The sequence below is a fragment of the Mesoplodon mirus genome (genome assembly GCF_964341445.2).
Source record: "Mesoplodon mirus genome assembly, chromosome: 14".
NCBI classification, from domain to species: Eukaryota; Metazoa; Chordata; class Mammalia; order Artiodactyla; family Ziphiidae; genus Mesoplodon; species Mesoplodon mirus.
The window spans coordinates 69177616-69196301 of record NC_138990.1 but is presented as its reverse complement, the minus strand read 5'-3'; the positions used below and the strand labels follow the sequence as shown (position 1 = coordinate 69196301).

The window sequence follows — 18686 nt, the reverse complement described above, 5'->3', positions numbered from 1 at the left end:
GTGAGGAAGACTGCATCTATAGTAGAGGGGTGCTCTTCATGGGGTAGTAGGCACTAACTGGTCATCTCATCAGGGTGCTATTATGTGGGAAGCAGGCTAGACTGTTGTATGTTGACTCTTGTATATACAAGAAGGCATAAGGATGAGATGGGGGTGTTTTGATTTATGCTTTCCTTCTGTGTGAGAATGATTTGTTGACAACCTGACGAAGACTAAGTAACTATTTAGAAAATTTTTTTGGTCTTTGTTTATGTATTACCATGGTAGAAAAATTCTTAAGATGATCTGTTTTCAAACTAATTGTGTTATTTCTCTCCCATGAATCTTAAACTGGAAATGGGCAATAAGGCAAAATAGATTAAGTATTTCTACATTTAAACTAATTTTATTATATACTCTGTGATTCCTAGCATAACAACTGTAAACTTATATTTTTATGTAAAAATGTTTTCATTATACAGTTGGCATTTGAACTCAATACAATTTTGGAACTATAACTTCTAGACAAGATGAGCATCAAGATACAAAACCTATCTTTATAAATTGTTATATTCAAGAACTGTTATTGCAGATTGGAAGGTACTTTGTCCCTTGGATGAAAGGTGTTCAGTTAATAGCATCCTCTCCCATGCTGTTCCCAAATACAGAGGTCATGAGACACATGGAGAAGACAGCTGGTACTCAGCTAGAACTCTGCTCAGTCTCATCTAATAACTCTTACCTTCCAGGATCAACCAGTCATTTCTATTTCCGAGGCTTAAGTATGAGATATGGATTTTATTTTGCTGTTAAATTCACCTTTTAGGACTCTCTCCCTTCTTTCCTTCTCTCTCTATTGTCCTTTTATTTTTGCTATTAAATTTTATAACAGAAGAGAAAATATACACTCTTCTTTTTTTCCTTTGGTAATTGAATGCTATTTTTGGAAGTCACTATGACCTATTTCAACTGTGCTTTTATATTTTTAATACAACACTATTTTCATTTATTAATACTTCCATGAGGTAGGTTCATATATTACCTCTTTTTAACAAAGAATTAAGAAATATAATATCCTCTCCCAAGATCATTTGAAGAATTGTGGCAAATTAGGAATGAAACTTTTGTCTAAATTCAGAACCTGGTATTTAAGTCAATAAGCCAAACAGCTTTATAAGTAATAACATTGTAATCAAGAAGCTATTTCATACTTTTTAAGGTATGAATCTCTTTTTTGGCCAGGCATTTCAAATGTGACTCAATAAAAGATTTTTTAAAAAGTAATTTCTACTTGTAAAACTAAAAATGACAGGTTTCCTTTGTGACCTCTGAGTCTGAGATGATTTGACCCATGTTTGGGAGGTAAAAATCATAGCATAAAGCAAATAAGCATGTGCATATGAGGTGTTCAGTCTCTTTATGCTCATCAAGAAATTATTGATTTAACTTGCATGAAATACATAGCAGGCTAGATTCTTAGCCTTCCTGTATATTTATATCTCTGTATCTATGTCTATGTGTAGATATATGTAGATACAGATACAGAGATAGATATATGTAACTTGTCTCTTCATAAGTTATATATGTCTATCTATATCTATGTCTATATGGAGATAAAGATATAAATAGACATATATAACTTTTCCATAAGGGCTAAAATGAGAACTTTTATAAAAGTAATGAGAATTCAGTTGAATGTGACTAATTAGCAGGGTATATTAATTATTTCTCTTGATGCTTTACTGTGATGCAAATTGTTCTGATGTTAACCATTAGGTCAGATTTGTATTTCTGATGCTTTTAATGTTCTTTTAAACTAATGTTTGGAAAATAAAAATAATGAAAAACCTAACATTTCTGAACATCAGACTGCAATACTTTTACTTTCCTGTCAATCATTTAAAAACCATCAGAGAATAGCAGTGTTGAAACTCAGAGAGAGTTCTTTTTCTTAAAAGACAAAATAACTTGTTTGACCACACTGTGTAGCATGCATTTGTGCTCAGAATAATCAAGAATAATTAGTTCCAAAGGTTAATTATTTACTAAACTAAGTTTATCACCCAGTGGGAAAACTCCTGACTAAGCATTTCAAAAACGTCTTTAAAATGAAATGAATCTGGAAAAAGATACAGAATTCTGGATATTTCAGTTTATCAATCACGGTTTTAAGAATCAGAAAACATTAAGCAGAAAAGAACTGAATATCAGAAATCAGATGTCTTCTCAATCATTAAAAGGTCAAGGCTCTATGATGACATGTCTGCAGGAAACATTCCAGAATAAACACTACCAGTCTGACTAGCCAGCAGAGATGCTTTTTCCGCTACAGCCAGGAAGGGAAGGAGTGAGGAGGCCTCCTTGGACCTTGGACTTCAAGGACACCTGTTGAAGTAGACACCCAGAGAGATCAGGAAGCTGCTGCACTGCCACAACCTCTACAACTAACCCTCTTGACACCTCCAAAGCAAATGCTGAACATCAAAGCAGTGCCGCAGAAAGAAATTTGGCACCAGGCATTTAGTTGGCAGAACCCAATTTACATTTAAAACCCTAGTTTCTGTGAATCTGGAAAGTGTAGTTACACTAAAAAGATAAACTAAAAGGAGGTTCAGAACAGATACTGAGTTCCAATCCACTCCGTCCACAATGGTCCATCTTTCTGGTGCTTAACATTTATAGCTGCTCCTTTAGCCATATTTCCAAAGAACACGAACTCTCCCATTTGAAATAATGCAACTTCTCTCATTTAAACAAAAACATGCCTCCTCTCCTCCAGAGGAAAGATGCAAAGTCCGATCAACTATTCTATTTCTTGGTAATGTTACTCTTCTGGTTCAGTCAAAAATCTCAACTTTATATTCTGTAACCTAAGGATGAAATTGTAAAGTTTACCACTGTATGGTCCGGCCACTTAAGATGACTGTTCTCTTGCTCTCTGTACATCCCCTGCCCAATCGGTGCCTGCTTCACCTGCACCCTATTCACATGACTGACCTTCCTGCGAACTTGCCCCAGCTGGTGATTGTTCTTATCAAAGGGGCAGTGAGAGGCGTGATAAGAGGCTTGCCCCTCTATTGGTTTCCCTGGTAACTAATGAGCCCACCTGATGTCAATTCCCCTATAAATGGTAATTCCCCCCACAGGGAGCAAAGACTGCTGCCATGTCCTGCCCGTCGTCCACCACACACAGTGGGCTGTCGCTCCAGGACCTTGCTTCAGACATGTAAGCTCCCCCATCCATTAAACCATTTGATACCGACCAGGGTTCTTGGTCTTCTCCAGTCAATATAAATTGATAAGAGGCCAGTCAAGAAATTCAGGCGAGGCTTTACTGGGGCCTCTGTTGCAGCAGGAGGGTAGCGAAAACAAGTAACAAGTTCCCTTGCTCACTCCCCAAGGTGGAAGGAGCTGGTTCCTTATATGAGGGTAGGGGTGTGTCTAGGGGTCGCGCCAGAGGGGTGGCTTAGTTGTTTTGCCCACCCCTTTGTTGGTATTGAGTGCTGGGGGCACGTGCAGTACCCTGCTTTGGCTCCTGACACCCTGTTTTTACTCCCAGCTCTTCAGAAGTGGCAGTTGGGGTTTTTTTGGTCTTTTTGTATCTTTTGTCTAGAATTTGCCCGAACTGTGCATGGACAGCAGCTACTTTTAGTCCCTTATAGTTTTCTTTGTATCAGTGTATTTTTTTTTTTTTTGCGGTAAGCGGGCCTCTCACTGCTGTGGCCTCTCCCGTTGTGGAGCACAGGCTCTGGACGCGCAGGCTCAGCGGCCATGGCTCACGGGCCCAGCCGCTCCACGGCATGTGGGATCTTCCCAGACCGGGTCACGAACCCGTGTCCCCTGCATCGGCAGGTGGACTCTCAACCACTGTGCCACCAGGGAAGCCCCTGTATCAGTATTTTCTTGCTCCAGGAGACGTTAGTCCAGGCGCAAGCATTGCAGCACTGCAGCAAAGGGTCCCAGGTCTCAGCCTGTCTCACACTGATGTCTCTGTTGCTGACTCCAGGCTTTCTTCAGTCTTGAAGCTGGGCAAGCACAGGCCTTGTAGGCCTGTGGGGTGCAGCCCAATAACCACCAACAAACACATCTTATAGAAAGTAGCAGAGAAAACAGGGTAAGAACAAGAAATAGGTTGAAATGTTTCATAAGGGAGAAAATATGGGTGCTAATATAGGCCTTACTTGCTTCTGATCAGGAAGTTGTGGTTGGTATTTTGTAACTTCCACTACTCCCTACTTCCTATCCATTTGCCCTCTGCTAGCATATTGCATAGTCTGAGAAAATAACTTTTATAAAATAGTGGAGGGAAGGAAATACTAAGAAAACAAAATTTAGGGAGTATAAAGCAGGATTACAGAAATAAAAACTGCAAGAAAATAAATGTAAATGCTTAATGTCATTTATAAAAGACAAAAATCCTTGAATTAAAAATATGTAGGGGACTTCCCTCGTGGCCCCGTGGTTAACACTCCATTCTCCCAATGCAGGGGGCCCAGGTTTGATCCCTGGTCGGGGAACTAGATCCCACATGCATGCCGAAACTAAGAGTTCACATGGCTCAACTAAGAGTTTGCATGCCACAAGTAAGGAGCCCACCTGCTGCAACTAAGAACCGGTGCAACTAACTAAATAAATATTTTAAAAAATGATATGCAGGGAATTCCCTGTTAGTCCAGTGGTTGGGACTGCACCTTCATTGCCAAAGACCCAGGTTCAGTCCCTTGTTGGAGAACTAGGCTCCTACAAGCCGCACAGCGCTGCCAAAAAAAAAAAAAAAAAAAAGATATGCAAAATTTGCTGCTTGGAATAGATAAACGTAAGATAAACTGATGTAAAAATTAAGAGGCAAAAGTAGATTAAGCTTACATGAAGAAAAAGAAAAAGGGAATGGCAACATTAATATTGGAGAAGAACTAAAGAAGAGAACTAATATTGATAAAGAGAACCCCCAAATAGTAAAGTAATAACAGTATTCATTCATTTAATGGATTTTTTTTTTTTTTTTATGCGGCACGCGGGCCTCTCACTGCTGTGGCCTCTCCTGTTGCGGAGCACAGGCTCCGGACGCGCATGCTCAGCGGCCATGGCCCACAGGCCCAGCCGCTCGGCGGCATGTGGGATCTTCCTGGACCAGGGCACGAACCCATGTCCCCTGCATCGGCAGGTGGACTCTTAACCACTGCGCCACCAGGGAAGCCCCATTTAATGGATATTTATTGAATACTATGTGCCAGGAACTTGAGATACACTGGTGAACACAAGAGAGAAGTTTCTGTTCCCATGACAATTATATTAGGCTAAGGAAGATAAAATAAACAGGTAAACAAATACGTAATTTTTATGTGGTGATATGTTCTATGAAGAAAAATAAAACAGTAAAGGCAGAGAAAGTGTCAGGATGTTAATTTTATACAGGGAAGTTAGAAGCTATTTGGGACAATAATACAATTTACTACAGTATTATTTTCATTATCGTTTAGTTCTAAATATGCTCTAATTTCCATTATTATTTTTCTTTGGGTCCACAAATTATTTAGAAGTGATTCTCTTAATTTTCCAATAATGATATTTCAATTATTGATTTTTTAACTTAATGACCTTGTGGCAAATGAGATATATACGATTCCAACACTTGAAAATTGAGATTTGCTTTATGCTCCCATAGATGGACAGTTTATGTAAACAATCTGAGTATACTCGAAAAGAATGTGTATTTTTTTTTAATAAATTTATTTTTGGCGGCGTTGGGTCTTCATTGCTGTGCATGGGCTTTCTCTAGTTGCGGCGCGTGGGGTCTACTCTTCATTGTGGTGTGTGGGCTTCTCATTGCAGTGGCTTCCCTTGTTGCAGAGCACGGGCTCTAGGCACACGGGCTTCAGTAGTTGTGGAGCACGGACTTCAGTAGTTGTGGCTTGCGGGCTTTAGAGCACAGGCTCAGTAGTTGTGGCGCACGGGCTTAGTTGCTCCGTGGCATGTGGGATCTTCCCGGACCAGGGATCGAACCCGTGTCCCCTGCATTGGCAGGTGGATTCTTAACCATTGCGTCACCAGGGAAGTCCCAAGAATGTATATTTTTTGTTGGGTAAAATGTTTTCTACAGGTCCATTAGGTCAAGCCTGTTGATTGTGTAGTTCAAATCTGTATTCTTACTGATTGTGTTTGTTTGATCCGGAGAGAGATGGCAGCAAAAGTGCTTATACATAGAGAGTAGACTACTAGCATGTGGTGTGCATGGGTACTCTGCAGAATAGTCTATAGAGGGAAGAGAGAACTTGTTACTTGCTGGGTTGTTAAAGTGGAGGTCAGTTAGGAGAGTTTCTATGGGAGTGTTATTTTTAAAATTCAATAAATAAGATTGTAAATATTACTCAAAATTCACGTCAGAACCTTATTACTATATACACATGCATTTGTACATAGTTGTAACCAGAATGTACATGTTTTACCTTCTATTTTTTTCTGTTGAAATGATCACATCATCAAACTTTTGAAGAGCAGGTTCATTTTATGAATACTGTTGAAATTACTCATAAACCTGTATCTGTTCAAGGAAAGTAATGTAGAGGAAAATTGCCTTCAGTCAACCTAGCAAATAAGAAAGAGAGCTGGGAATAGAGCGTTTCCTTACAGACTGCCCTTACAGAAGTTTTTTAAGTTGTCAAAACTGAATTGGCAACAAGGAATGTATCTCTGGGTGATAGGTTTAAATTTAGAAACTCATCTACTTGACCTAGAGAGTTATTCTAGACAAAAGAATTTGTCTTCTGCTTTAGGAATATTGTTAACCTCATTTGATTCACCACCCACTGTCCACTTTCACCCCACAGCTCTGCTTCTTAGGTGATAAAAAAAAAGTGCTCCACTATACGTCCACTATGCATTCTACAAGTTTTGACTGTGAAAATGCACAAGTGCAGGTAATAACAGCAACCATTGGGCTTACATGATAGTACAATACACCAATTTCAGAGAGGTTACAATGTGAAAAAACACTTATCTTAGAACTGGTGATATATGGTGTTTAGTATAAGCTAGGGTAAAACACAAAATTATGGTCCCTTGATAAATACTTTAAGGATCTTTCTTTAAAACTAAGATTTTAAATAGTTCCTTGGTTAGGAACTCTTTACATCCAGAAGCAATGGCCTCATAAGATTCCAGGTGGGAATTCTTTTCTAAAGTGGGAAGGGGCAGTAATGAAAGGGCATGAAGTCTTAAGAGTAAGGCACAGTAGCCTTCTCAAACAGCTCAGTTGTCGGGAACTGAAAATGAGCATCTATAAACTGGATCCCTTTTTCATGCTCAAGATACTTGCACCCCAGTTTGAAGATCTCTATGCTAGGCCACCAGTAGCACTCCTGGGTGCTGGCAGGTTCAGGTTCCCACCAGATCTGACTTTGGGTTATGGCTCAGTCTTGAATAATTCTCCATAACCTAGCCAGGCCAGATTATGGAGGCTCCCCTTTCAAGGTCATCCTCTTCATTCAGTTTAGTGGCAATGATACATGGAAACTACAGTGGGACTTTTGACTCCCAGAGGTAGGCGTTTTCTCCCTTATTCACTTAAAGCAGTTGTTGTTTTTCTTCTTCATTACCGAAAGAGGTCTATGGTCCCGTAAAAGAGATTTGCTCTCACTGCCTCCCTACTGGAGTTGAAGGAAGGCCGAGAGTCAGTGAAGACACCAGGTCTGTGGAATGGTGAGGAGAGGCAGGTAGGCGGTCAGGGAAAAAGGCTCACCTCCTCTAGGGATCCAGGCTTTAGAGAGGGCAGGCCTAGACTGAGCTTAGAACCACAGCCAAAGCAGCCAAGCTCCACCAGTGGGAGGACTCTGCCTCGGCAGGTGACTGGGGAATGTGCTTCAGTGCGTACCAGTCAGCAACACCGGCCCAAGTGTGAAGTCCTCTTGAAGTGAGGGCTTGAAGCCAGATGGGGTAATTTTTGAGGGTATGGAGAAGGGAAAGGGGGAGCACAAAGATAGGAAAATAGCTCCCTACTTCCTCTCCCACCCCTAAATATGGATCTGTAAATTGAGAAGCAGGTGCTCGCAGTGATTAACGATATTCAGTCTTTCAATACCACTTAAATGCTAATGACACTCATTTTCTCTCTCTAATCCTAACCCTCCCTGAACTCCATGCTGGTCTATCCAATAATTGCCTATTCAACGTCTCCACTTGGATGTCTAATAGACATGTACAAAACTGAACTCTTGATTCAAACCTGCTCCCCACAAACTTGTGCCTCCTGCTGTTTTATCATCTCAGTAAACAGCACCGCAATGACCAGTGCACAGCTCAGTCAGGGCCCTTGATTCTCTTCTTTCTCTTGCATGCCACATCTAATTGATAGAGCAATCCTCAGTTATCTTGAAAATATACTCTGAATCCAACTATTTCTCACCTCCTTCAACCCCATCCCTTCTAGCCCATACCCCCACCATCTCTCACCTGGACTGTTAAACTAGCCTCATAACCATTCTCCCACCTTCCAGTCTTTCTCTCCCACAGTCTCCTTCCTGTGTGTCTGTGACCCTTTTAAAGTAAATCATATTTGTCACTCTCTTGCAGCAGCTTTCCATCCCACTTAGAACAAGATCTGCAGTCCTTGCTATGGCCTACATGGCCCTAATAATCTGGCCCCTGGTTTCCTTTGTCCTCATTTCCTTTCATGTGTACTCTGCCTAATGTGCTTGGGCTACACAGCCTTTTTGGCTATTTCTCACACGCCTCCATTTTGTTCTCATGTCAGGGAATTAATTCCCCCAGGAATACTTCAGCCTGGAATGATCTTCCCCCAGTGCCTTTCCTAGTTTCCATATTCAACATAGCTCTCCACCCCATCACTATATATCCTTCTGCCATACTTTATTTTCTTCATAATTCTTATCATTACCCAACATTATGCTACTGTATTAGCCTGCTCGGGCTTCCGTAACAAAATACCACAGACTAACTGGCTTAAATAACAGAAATTAATTTTCTCACAATTCTGGAGGCTAGAAGTTCAAGGTCAAAATGCCATCAGGATTGGTTTCTTCTGAGGTCTCTTTTCCTGGCTTGTGGAAGGCTGCCTTCTCATCGTGTCCTCATGTGGCCTCTTCTCTGTATGTGCGTGGAGGGAGAAGTTTAGGGGGTCTCTGGTGTCTCTTCCCCTTCTAAGGACACCAGTCCTATCAGATTAGGGCCCCACCCTTGTGACCTAAGTTAACCTTAATTCCCTCCTTAAATGCCTTATCTCAGATACAGTCACCTGTATTGGGGGGTGGGGGGCACACTTCAGTTCATAATAGTTACATATAATTGTTTACTGGCTGTCTCCATTAGAAAAAAGCTGTAATAAGGCAACAGCTGTCTATTTTGATCAGCACCGTATCCCTAGTGCCTATTAGTCCTTGGCCCTGGTGGGCTTCCAGTGATGACTGTTGAATAAATGAATCATATAATAAATGATTGAACGGATAAAGCCTGAAAGTGATGTCCACCCAGATATCTATCTGGCTGGCTTACAGTTTCCCCATGTTTGTTACTTTTTGTATCCCTCTCTATATTCCCAGGATGATTATCAGCAGGACTCTAATGAAAGGGGATATGGGTCTTGATTTAGGAGGACTACAAAGCGTTTCTGTTTACTCAGGAGACCAGCTCTAAGGGCATCTTTTCCCAAGTGACCACCCTGGCTGCCCAGGAGCTGCCAGACAACCTGCATTCATTCTCATTCGAATTTCTTGGCTCATAATGCAGCCTGAGGACTCTGAGGATAAAAGCAAACTCTTCAGCAACCAAAGGAGTTAAGGAGAAAAGGGGTAACTGGTTCTTGGAGGGACAGAAGGGACGATACCAGTTACTTTAAAGTAGATGACAATTTGAATAAAGGTGCAGATTTAGTGAAATTCTGCTTTCCATAAGAGACAGTTAACAGGCAATCTGTTTAGGTACAGTGCCTTTGAGATTAATATTACCAAAGTAAAAATATCACTTTATTGTTTATGGACAAATTAGTGAATTTTCCCTCCTTTACCCCAATAAAGAGATAATTCTGATTAAAAAAAATAAATACACTTAGCTGGTTCAGTTTGTTTCTCTGAGTTCCATTTCTGTGAAGGTTTGTTTTTTTGACACGTTTCCAAACCTTCAGCTGCTTGTAGCATGCTGATGAGTGGGAGATCTTTCAACTGTGGGAACCTTGATTTTCATGCAAAGCCTGATGTTTTGCAAAATGTACCTTGTTCAGATGCCAGATAGGCCTTAAAAAGTAGAGCAAGTCACAGAGGGTGCTTTATGCCTGTCTTCTGGGGCCGTGGCACTAGGATAGGTTTTGTAACCTGTATAAATGCTTCAGATTCAATACATTTCATATCTGACGTTAGGAAGGGCTTATGAAAGTTTCTTGCACATTTGCTTGGGTTTAGCAACAATGTATGTCAAACAAATTGTAAGAACTGATTTTATTAATATCACTCTGAGGAAAGATATGACTGGGAATTGTATTCTTCACAGAGAACCATAATGTTAGACACTTTCTTTGAGTTCAGAGTCCCTCAGAACTGGCCTGTTTTAAGTACATGGAGTTGGAGACTGAAAATTGAATTTTCTTGGGAATTCCCCAGTGGTCCAGTAGTTAGGACTTGGCGCTTTCACTGCAGGGTCCCAGGTTTGATGCCTGGTTGGGGAACTAAGATCCTGCAAGCTGCATGGCCAAAAAAAAAAAAAAAAATTAATTTTCTTAACCTTTGAGATCAGGGACTTTACTCAATCACTGCCCACTAGTGGGAGAAATGAAACACAATAAGGAGGCAAAGACACTACTCCTGTTAGGAAGGAGAAGCAACATATGGGACTGTGGGAAAGCAGTGTAAAGCAGCAAAAAATTAAACAATGTTGGGGGGAACCTGAGTGAAAAGGAATACAGAAGGAACAAATCAATAATTCTACTCCTTTTTCTTTCCCAACCATTGTAAAACTGAGGAAAACATTTTTTTCCTCCAAGCACCAAACACTGAAAAATAAAGACTGTTAGGAAACCCATGGGAATTGGAGTAGTTGGGGAAGAGAGGATGAAGGTTCAATAATTTATTCAGCAAATATTTGTTGAGTGTCAATTTTATGCAGGGTCTGAGAAGAAACAAAATTAAGACATATTCTTTACTCCAACAAATAAAAGATAAAGGAATTATTTTTATCATTTAATCATAAATGCAATCTGGATCTAGATAAATCGTCACTGCACTTGCATCGTTTACCATCACAGGAGGATTATCAAAGGAGGTAGGGTTTGATGGCATTTAACCAAGCTAGAATTTCCAAGGTAACACTTTAATCTCGTTAGTGAACTTTCATTTGCCCGATTTGTGGCATCAGCTTAAGAAAAGTTAGTGGAGTTCCATGATAAAAATAATATATGGAAAAAAATGGGTGTCATACGTTACCAGGACAAAATCAGTCATTTCCCTCATCTTACAGGACATTTTGCTGAGTCCCTCGGTGTGTTCTCCCTGGTGGAAGATGATAACCGAGAGCGGTTAATGGGGCAGATGCTCTGTGAATAGAAAGCACTATGGCATATTATTTACAAACATGGACTCTGGATTCTAAACTGATTCAACTGCTGGCTCAGCCAACTGTAGTTTAGTTCAGTTCTTGTAGCCTCATTTTCCTTATCTGTGAGTTAACGATAGTAAACCTACCTCACAGGGTTGTGAACATAGGGTATCTGAAGGGTTTAGCATAGTGCCTACTATTTAATAAATGTTCAAGAAGTGACAGCTGTCATTTTTATAAGAGTCTGGGATAGCCTGTTATCTGAAATTCAAAGAATAATGACATAAGATTGTTTACAACTGGCTTTTTGGGGGTGAAACCCTTTCTTGGAGGTGGTTAATGAAAGTTTTTCCAGCAAATGATTTCTCAAGATGGCTTAGGAATATATATATATATTTTAATATTTATTTATTTGGCAGCACCAGGTCTTAGTCACGGCACGTGGGATCTTTAGTTGTGGCACGTGAACTCTTAGTTGCGGCATGTGGGATCTAGTTCCCTGACCAGGGATCGAACCCGAGCCCCCTGCATTGGGAGCGTGGAGTCTTAGCCACTGGACCACCAGGGAAGTCCAAGATGGCTTAAGAATATTAGTAACTATAAGTATGGAAAACTGATCTAGGGGAAAAATGACTTCCAATCTCCTTGACCAATTATTAATATATTTCGAATCTATGGGATAATATTTGGACCTCTGATAGAATTCTTAAATGAGTAAATTGGTTTTTACTGCTATTAAAGACCACTGGTGACTAACTGGCAAACTAGTATTTTATTGAGGACAAAGAAGCTTTTAGAACCCAACAAAGTTCACTATTTTTGGCTGTATTACTGAGTGAGTTTAGATAGTAAAGCAGATTTGACTTACTGGGTTTTACAATCTACTTTGCTGGACTTTCAAGGATGTTTGATTTTTTAGTATTATATATTTACAAAGTGAAAATTACGTTTGTGCTTCAGGCAAATATACAGAAAGCAATATTTTTTCTTAAATTCAGGCAAAGCATAATTTATTCTATTGAAAGGTGCTGGAAAGCAATTTAACAGATTTGAAATATATAATGTAGTATATGATTAGATGTGAGATGTTTAGCATTATTTCATAGTCTCACAAGTGTCTTCCATAGTTGAGATGATTACCATTTCCAGAACTTCTGCTTGATTCACTTGCTTTTGATGCACACTTATTTCAAATATAAAAAATTCTAAAATTCTTAAAAGTTTACAAATAGGTGTGGATGCAAAACACTACAAGCCCTATATTCCATTTGTTAGTAATTCTGACTTTCTTCTTTGCATTTTATAAGTTTTGAGACTGCCAGGCCTGCCTTTATGTTCTTTAGGTGTTAAAGAATGGAATTCTATTTTTCAGACTGTAGTTCTTTTGAATGCAAGCGAGGAAAACATGATCATTCTTCCTAATCACTGCAAAAAAGCATTAGTATACTGTGTTATTACTAATAGAGAAGACTTGTAAGATACCAGGATCACCCTGATTGAAGCCATGACTGATGAAAGTAAGCTGTTAACCTCTCACCTTAATTCTGATGGGTTATATACCTAATGTGTGGTCTCGATGCTAATATTTAAAGTGACAATTCAATTTTCTGAAAGGTGATGGAGGTATTTAGTTACTCTACAATGCTGTAATATGGTAAAAGTGAAGAATAATTGTATCCCCACCAACTCCTCTACATGTGTAACACCCACTCTTCCCCTCAGGATCTTTTGTGTTTTATTACATGAAACCTGATTCATGAATGACTGTGTGCACCAGTGTCAGTCCACATATTAAATATTAGTGAAGCTCAATTCCTCTTTTGCAGATGAAAAATTAGTAGAATTTCTAGTATTTTCTTCCCATAATCCACTGGATCATCTCGCCTGCTTGTACAACCTACTTTGAGACTACTGGCAACTGAAATAAAGCATGCTCTTGGTACGTAGTGATCCATGGTTTCTCTACCACCCCTGTCAAACAACTGAAAAAAAGAAATGGAGAAATGGATTTTCTTTTAAGCCATGTCATCATGGCAATATATTTTGAAAACTTTTACCTCAACAGCTCATCATAACATATAACATACACACATATGAAAATAGTTCTATTTGTATGTTCAAATGGAAATGTAAGCCCTGGTAAGTAAAATTACCCAACACTAGGAAGAGAGTTTAAAATCACTTTCTAGTATAGCTGATATTTATTTTCATTTGAAACTCTGATTTCAAATACTATTTATTCAAAATTCAAATCTTGCTTCTTATTTTCCTTTTTAGATTGAGACCTTTTATGTTAGCTATTTGGTGCTACTGGGTCAATAATTTGGCCTGATTATGTACTATGAAGTTTAAGCTTTGTCACAAATCAGGTCAGGCCTTTTTGTATATCAGACTGACTGAAAAGGATAGTTCACCAAGGACTGTACACAAAGCTTACTATTCAGTTTAGCTGAGATAATCTGTTGCCCTTTCTTGCCGAAGTCCCTTTAATCAAGGATACAAGGATATAAACAAGGCCCCATCTAGTGGTATCTTGAAAAAAAGCAGGTAAAGCTGAAAAAGGGGGAAAAAAAAAGTCTCCATGTCACAATCTTCCTGTAAAATGAGCTACTAGTTATTTCCCTGAAACCCTAATCAGGAGGGTTAGTATGTGTGAAATTGTTAAAAGTGAAGTGCCTGAGTCACAGTGATCCTTGATCACTGGAGAATTTATTTAAAATAAAGAGAATCACTCAGGAAACATATTCAAATGCAGAGTCTTAGGCTCTGGGCTAAAGAATCTGATTTAGCACCCACCTTAATAGAGATTCCACTTTGAGAAAGACTTTTCAAAGTACATTAGGCATATTGTAGCTGAGCCCTTTTTCCTGCCTACTAATATAGAAGAATGGCTGCACAATCGAGGTAGCAACAAACAATTTAGAGATCAAAAAACTTCATAGATTACTGATAGGGGACCCAAGATTTAGAAGGGCTATAGAGATACCTGGCCTAGCTTTCCTCTCAAAGAAGTTTAAGCTGTTAGCCAAGACAGAAGGCTGACTTAGTTTTTATTATGACTTCTATTTTTAAGAATCTTCTGTAGTAAACTATTCTAATACAGTTTTTTAGATTTTTCCCCCCTCTCTTACAAAAGAAAGAGTTTGGCCTAAATATTCCCCAAGTATTTTTTTGGTACTAAGCTTTCACAGTTCTCTCTCCTCTCCTATACCTTTAATCTAAATGTGAAAGTAAACCTGTTTGTCTTAATTAATTGATATAGTAAATATAATTCTATACTTTATTAAAGAATTAAATTTTAATGGCTTTGGTCTCTGATCTTATTATGTTAACAGGAGACAAGGGAGATATTAGGAAATAAACTAACACTTATTGGGAACCTGCTAGGCTTTTTATATACAGAGAAAATTAATGCACTGATACAACCACCTTATGAAGTAATAAGTAGTCTCTCTACAATAGAGGAAGTGAGGCTCGAAGTGGTTAACTGCTGTCTAGGATCACACAGCTAGTACGTTAAAGAGAGTATCTGGATTTAGGTTTGAATTCGAAGTGCATGCTATTTCTACATGTGCTGCTTCCTACTAAAGTCTATAGATAGCCTTCCAATAGTCAATTATATTAACCTTTTCTCAAACTAAAATATCTTTGACCAGAACTGCTGAGAAGGAGGAAAAGGAAAGTATCTTATGGGTACTTTTCTGCCCTTATTTAGACATTTATGTCCAAAATACAACAGGATGATGTTGTGTGCAACAGAGTAATGGAGAAAATAAAGAAACTGTATAATCTGCCATTGACTACATGACAACACTGCTTGTGGACATTTTATTCACTTTAAAATAAATATTGTGCTAGAAAACTGTCCGGAACTAAAATCTGTAGTATATAGTAGGCAAGTACAAAGGATAGCCAGCACAGTGTGTTTTGTTAGGATAAATCATTCTAAATCAAAAGAGAAGAATCACCGACTGTTTATACCAGGTACATATTTTGGGGGGAAACACACTCATATCAAGGAGAAAGAAACAGATAAAAGTTCTGAGAGAGAAGCAACCTATTGTAAATAAGAGTTTCTTGAGATTAACAGAGGAGAAGAAAACTTATATGTGAGGCTTTACTGTGTGTCCAATTTCTAGTTTAATACCTGGTAGAGAGCGGTTGCTAAATAAAAATTTGTTGAAAGGATTTCAGGCACTAGAAATTACATATTTAACACAGTCTCTCATTTAAACAACCTCCTGTCAATTTCCTTCTTCATTATCCTTACTTTATTAGCTAGTGTGTATACTATAATTTACATAATAAATCTATTATTTAAAAACTTTCAATAGGTACAACGATTATGACATTTCATTAGGATGGACTCTAAATTGCTTGGACAGGATTTATTTTGGAATCACATTATCCAAGCAAAGAAAACACACAATCAGTTCATAAGACACAACAAAAATGAAAAAGGTGAAACAAAATGTCTGCCTTAGAAGTTTATCAATAACCTCTTATGTACACATACATATTCACAAAGTGGTTGAGAGTCCTTTTATACAATCCTTTAGATGCAGTCCAATGACTGAGAGCTCTATAATGGGACACATGGTCAGACAAATCATCATGACTTCCAATGATCTTTTTTTTCCCCTGAACTTTGTTACCCTTTAGTTGGGGAGAGAAAGAAGTCCATTTTCATCTGCTGTATCTAAGATTTTACAGATCACTGGAGATTCAACCTAAAGAACAACAACAATAAAACCATTAAAAAGCTGCTAAGCTGAATACTTTATTCAGTATTTTTCTGCTGAATGAATACCTATAAATTTGATAAATGTATATGAGTCCTTGTTTTGGATAAACCATCCAATGTTATCTCTACAAATTGAGCTTTTTAGAAAACAATTTAGTCATCCAAATAAAATACCAGATAGGTAGAGAAGGTATTTTTATCTTTAAGTAAAAGAGATGAGAGAGAAAGGAGTAAAGGATAAGAATGAGAGAGAAATACATAGCTAGGTCTTATATAACAAAAAAGTAGCAGAATATGGCAAAATAATAAGTTGTACAATTCAAGAAAAAGGTAAAAAAAAATACAATCCAAAAATGGGCCAGGTGTTAAAATGATCAGATTTAAGATAACTATAATAAATATAATGAAGGAAATAGTGGAAAAGGTAGTCAACATGTGTGAATAGATGGGGGATTTTAGCAGAAATGAAGCCATAAAAAAGAACCGAATGGAAATGTTAGAAATGAAAAATATATCAGATACAAATTCATTCAAAGGGGTGGACAGGACACAGCAGAGGAAAGAATCAATGAACTTGAAGACAATTCAATAGAAATGACATGACCTAAATTGAAACAAAGAAGGTAAGAATAAAATAAAGGGCCTGAGATTTGGGGACAACTTCAAACTAACATGTTTAATCAGAGTCCCAGAAATAGAAAAAAGGTGGGGCAGAAGAAATCTTTGAAAAGATGATGACCAAAATTTTTCCAAACCTAATGAATTATATCAACCCACAAACCCGAGAAGCTCAGTGAACTCCAATCAGGATAAATAACAAAGAAAACTACCCTTGCTCATTGCATAACCAAAGGTAGAACCATATTTCTAGAAGGAAGTAGAAGATAATACCTTCATGACTTTGGGGTGGCAAAATTTCTTAAAACAAAAAAATCATTAGCAATAAAATGGGAAAAAAATTGATAAAATGAACTTTATCAAAGAAACTTTTGATCATCAAAAGACAGTAAGAAAAAGAATAGTCAAGACACAGATCAGGGGAAAAATGTTCAATTAAAATAGAAAAAACTCATGTCCATTATATATTTGAACTCCTAGAAATAAATCATAATAAGACAGACAACACCAACAAAAATGGGTAAAAGACTGAGAAAGACTCTCTCCTTGACCAAAATGATAGTAAGGTTCCCCTGAACCCTCTTTTTGACTAGGCCTCTTTTTGTTCCTGGGCCTGCCAAGTCCAGTTGCAGCAGTAATTCTGATAAGTCAGTTTAGAGAGAATCCCTCACTCTCAATATCTAACCACCCTCCATATCTGATCAAATTCTTCCTCTCTCACTTTTGATATCTCATCTTCCTGGCCAGCCTTCAGCAATAATTCTGTTAAGTCAGTTTAGCAAGAATCCCCTACCCCTGATGTCTTTTAGTAATGTGCCATACAATGACTACTCCCCAACACCCCATTCTGCTTGTTGGCTATGTATCCCTGGCTGTCTTTGCTGTATTTGGAGATGAGCTGACTCTCTCTCCCCTATTGTGATAGTCTTGACACTTGTGGCAACAGTCCTGAATAAAGTCTTCCTTCCTTATTTTGTGTCAGAATAATTTTTTCTTTAAAAAGACTTGGCCAGACACTTCACCAAAGAAGGTATACAGATGAATAATCACATGAAAAGTTTTCAACAACACTTTTCATATGGGAAATGCAAATTAAAATCACTAAAATGGCTAAAATAAAAAAGACTGACAATACCAAATATTGGTAAGGATGTGGAGCAATTGGACTCTCATATATTGCTGGCAGGAGTAAAATGATGAAAACAAAGGCTGAGTCTAAAAGACATGCTGAGTCAAAGAGGCCAGGCATAAAACATTATAGACTATATGATCCCATTCATATGGAATCAAAAAAGAGGTAAAACTGATCTATACTATCAGAAAATAGAAAGGAGTATCTTTGGGAATTGAGGGGTATTGACAGGAAAGGGGTATAAGAAAATTTTCTGCAGTGATAGATACCTTGTTTTGGGTAATAGTTAAATGGGTATATAAAACTGTCAAAACTCATCAGACTCAACACTTAAGAACTTTGCATTTTACTTTATGTAAATTATACCTCAATTAAAAAAATGTTAATTTTTACAAGTAGTATATGAGGGCTATATTAAACTTTGGAGACTACTGAAGGTCCTTTCTAGACTTAATGCTAAAAATTAAAATGTGGCCCAAAACTGAATTCCTGAATATTAGTTTTTCACTTACCCCAAGGATATACTGACAGGAGTGAGGCTCTAGCATATATACAGTAACAGCATGAGGAGAATCTGATTCTTTACACCTAAAACAGAGAGTACTTTAAGGCACTGCCCAAACGATACAAAATTGTTTTAAATTGTTTTCCTCTCAAGGATAAAAATGCCTTGTA

General features: G+C 38.2%; 1 protein-coding gene across 3 annotated transcripts in view; it reads right to left on the bottom strand.

Annotated features, from left to right (window-relative positions):
* Nucleotides 1-10420: 10420 nt before the first annotated feature.
* ERLEC1 (endoplasmic reticulum lectin 1) overlaps nt 10421-18686 on the bottom strand; it is a 41027-nt gene continuing 32761 nt past the window's right edge. The window contains exons 13-16 of one of the 3 annotated variants that reach the window (XR_014295847.1): nt 18524-18599; nt 16173-16247; nt 11406-11471; nt 10421-10666 (exon numbers count right to left, since the gene is read on the bottom strand). Coding sequence is in view for 2 of the 3 variants with exons in the window: in XM_082642107.1 (XP_082498233.1) it covers nt 16176-16247; nt 18524-18599 (148 nt within the window). In the remaining variant the exon portion in view is untranslated. Of the gene's footprint in view, nt 10667-11172; nt 11472-15331; nt 16248-18523; nt 18600-18686 lie in introns of those variants that run through there. The other 2 variants (XM_082642107.1, XM_082642106.1) reach the window with 2 other exon arrangements.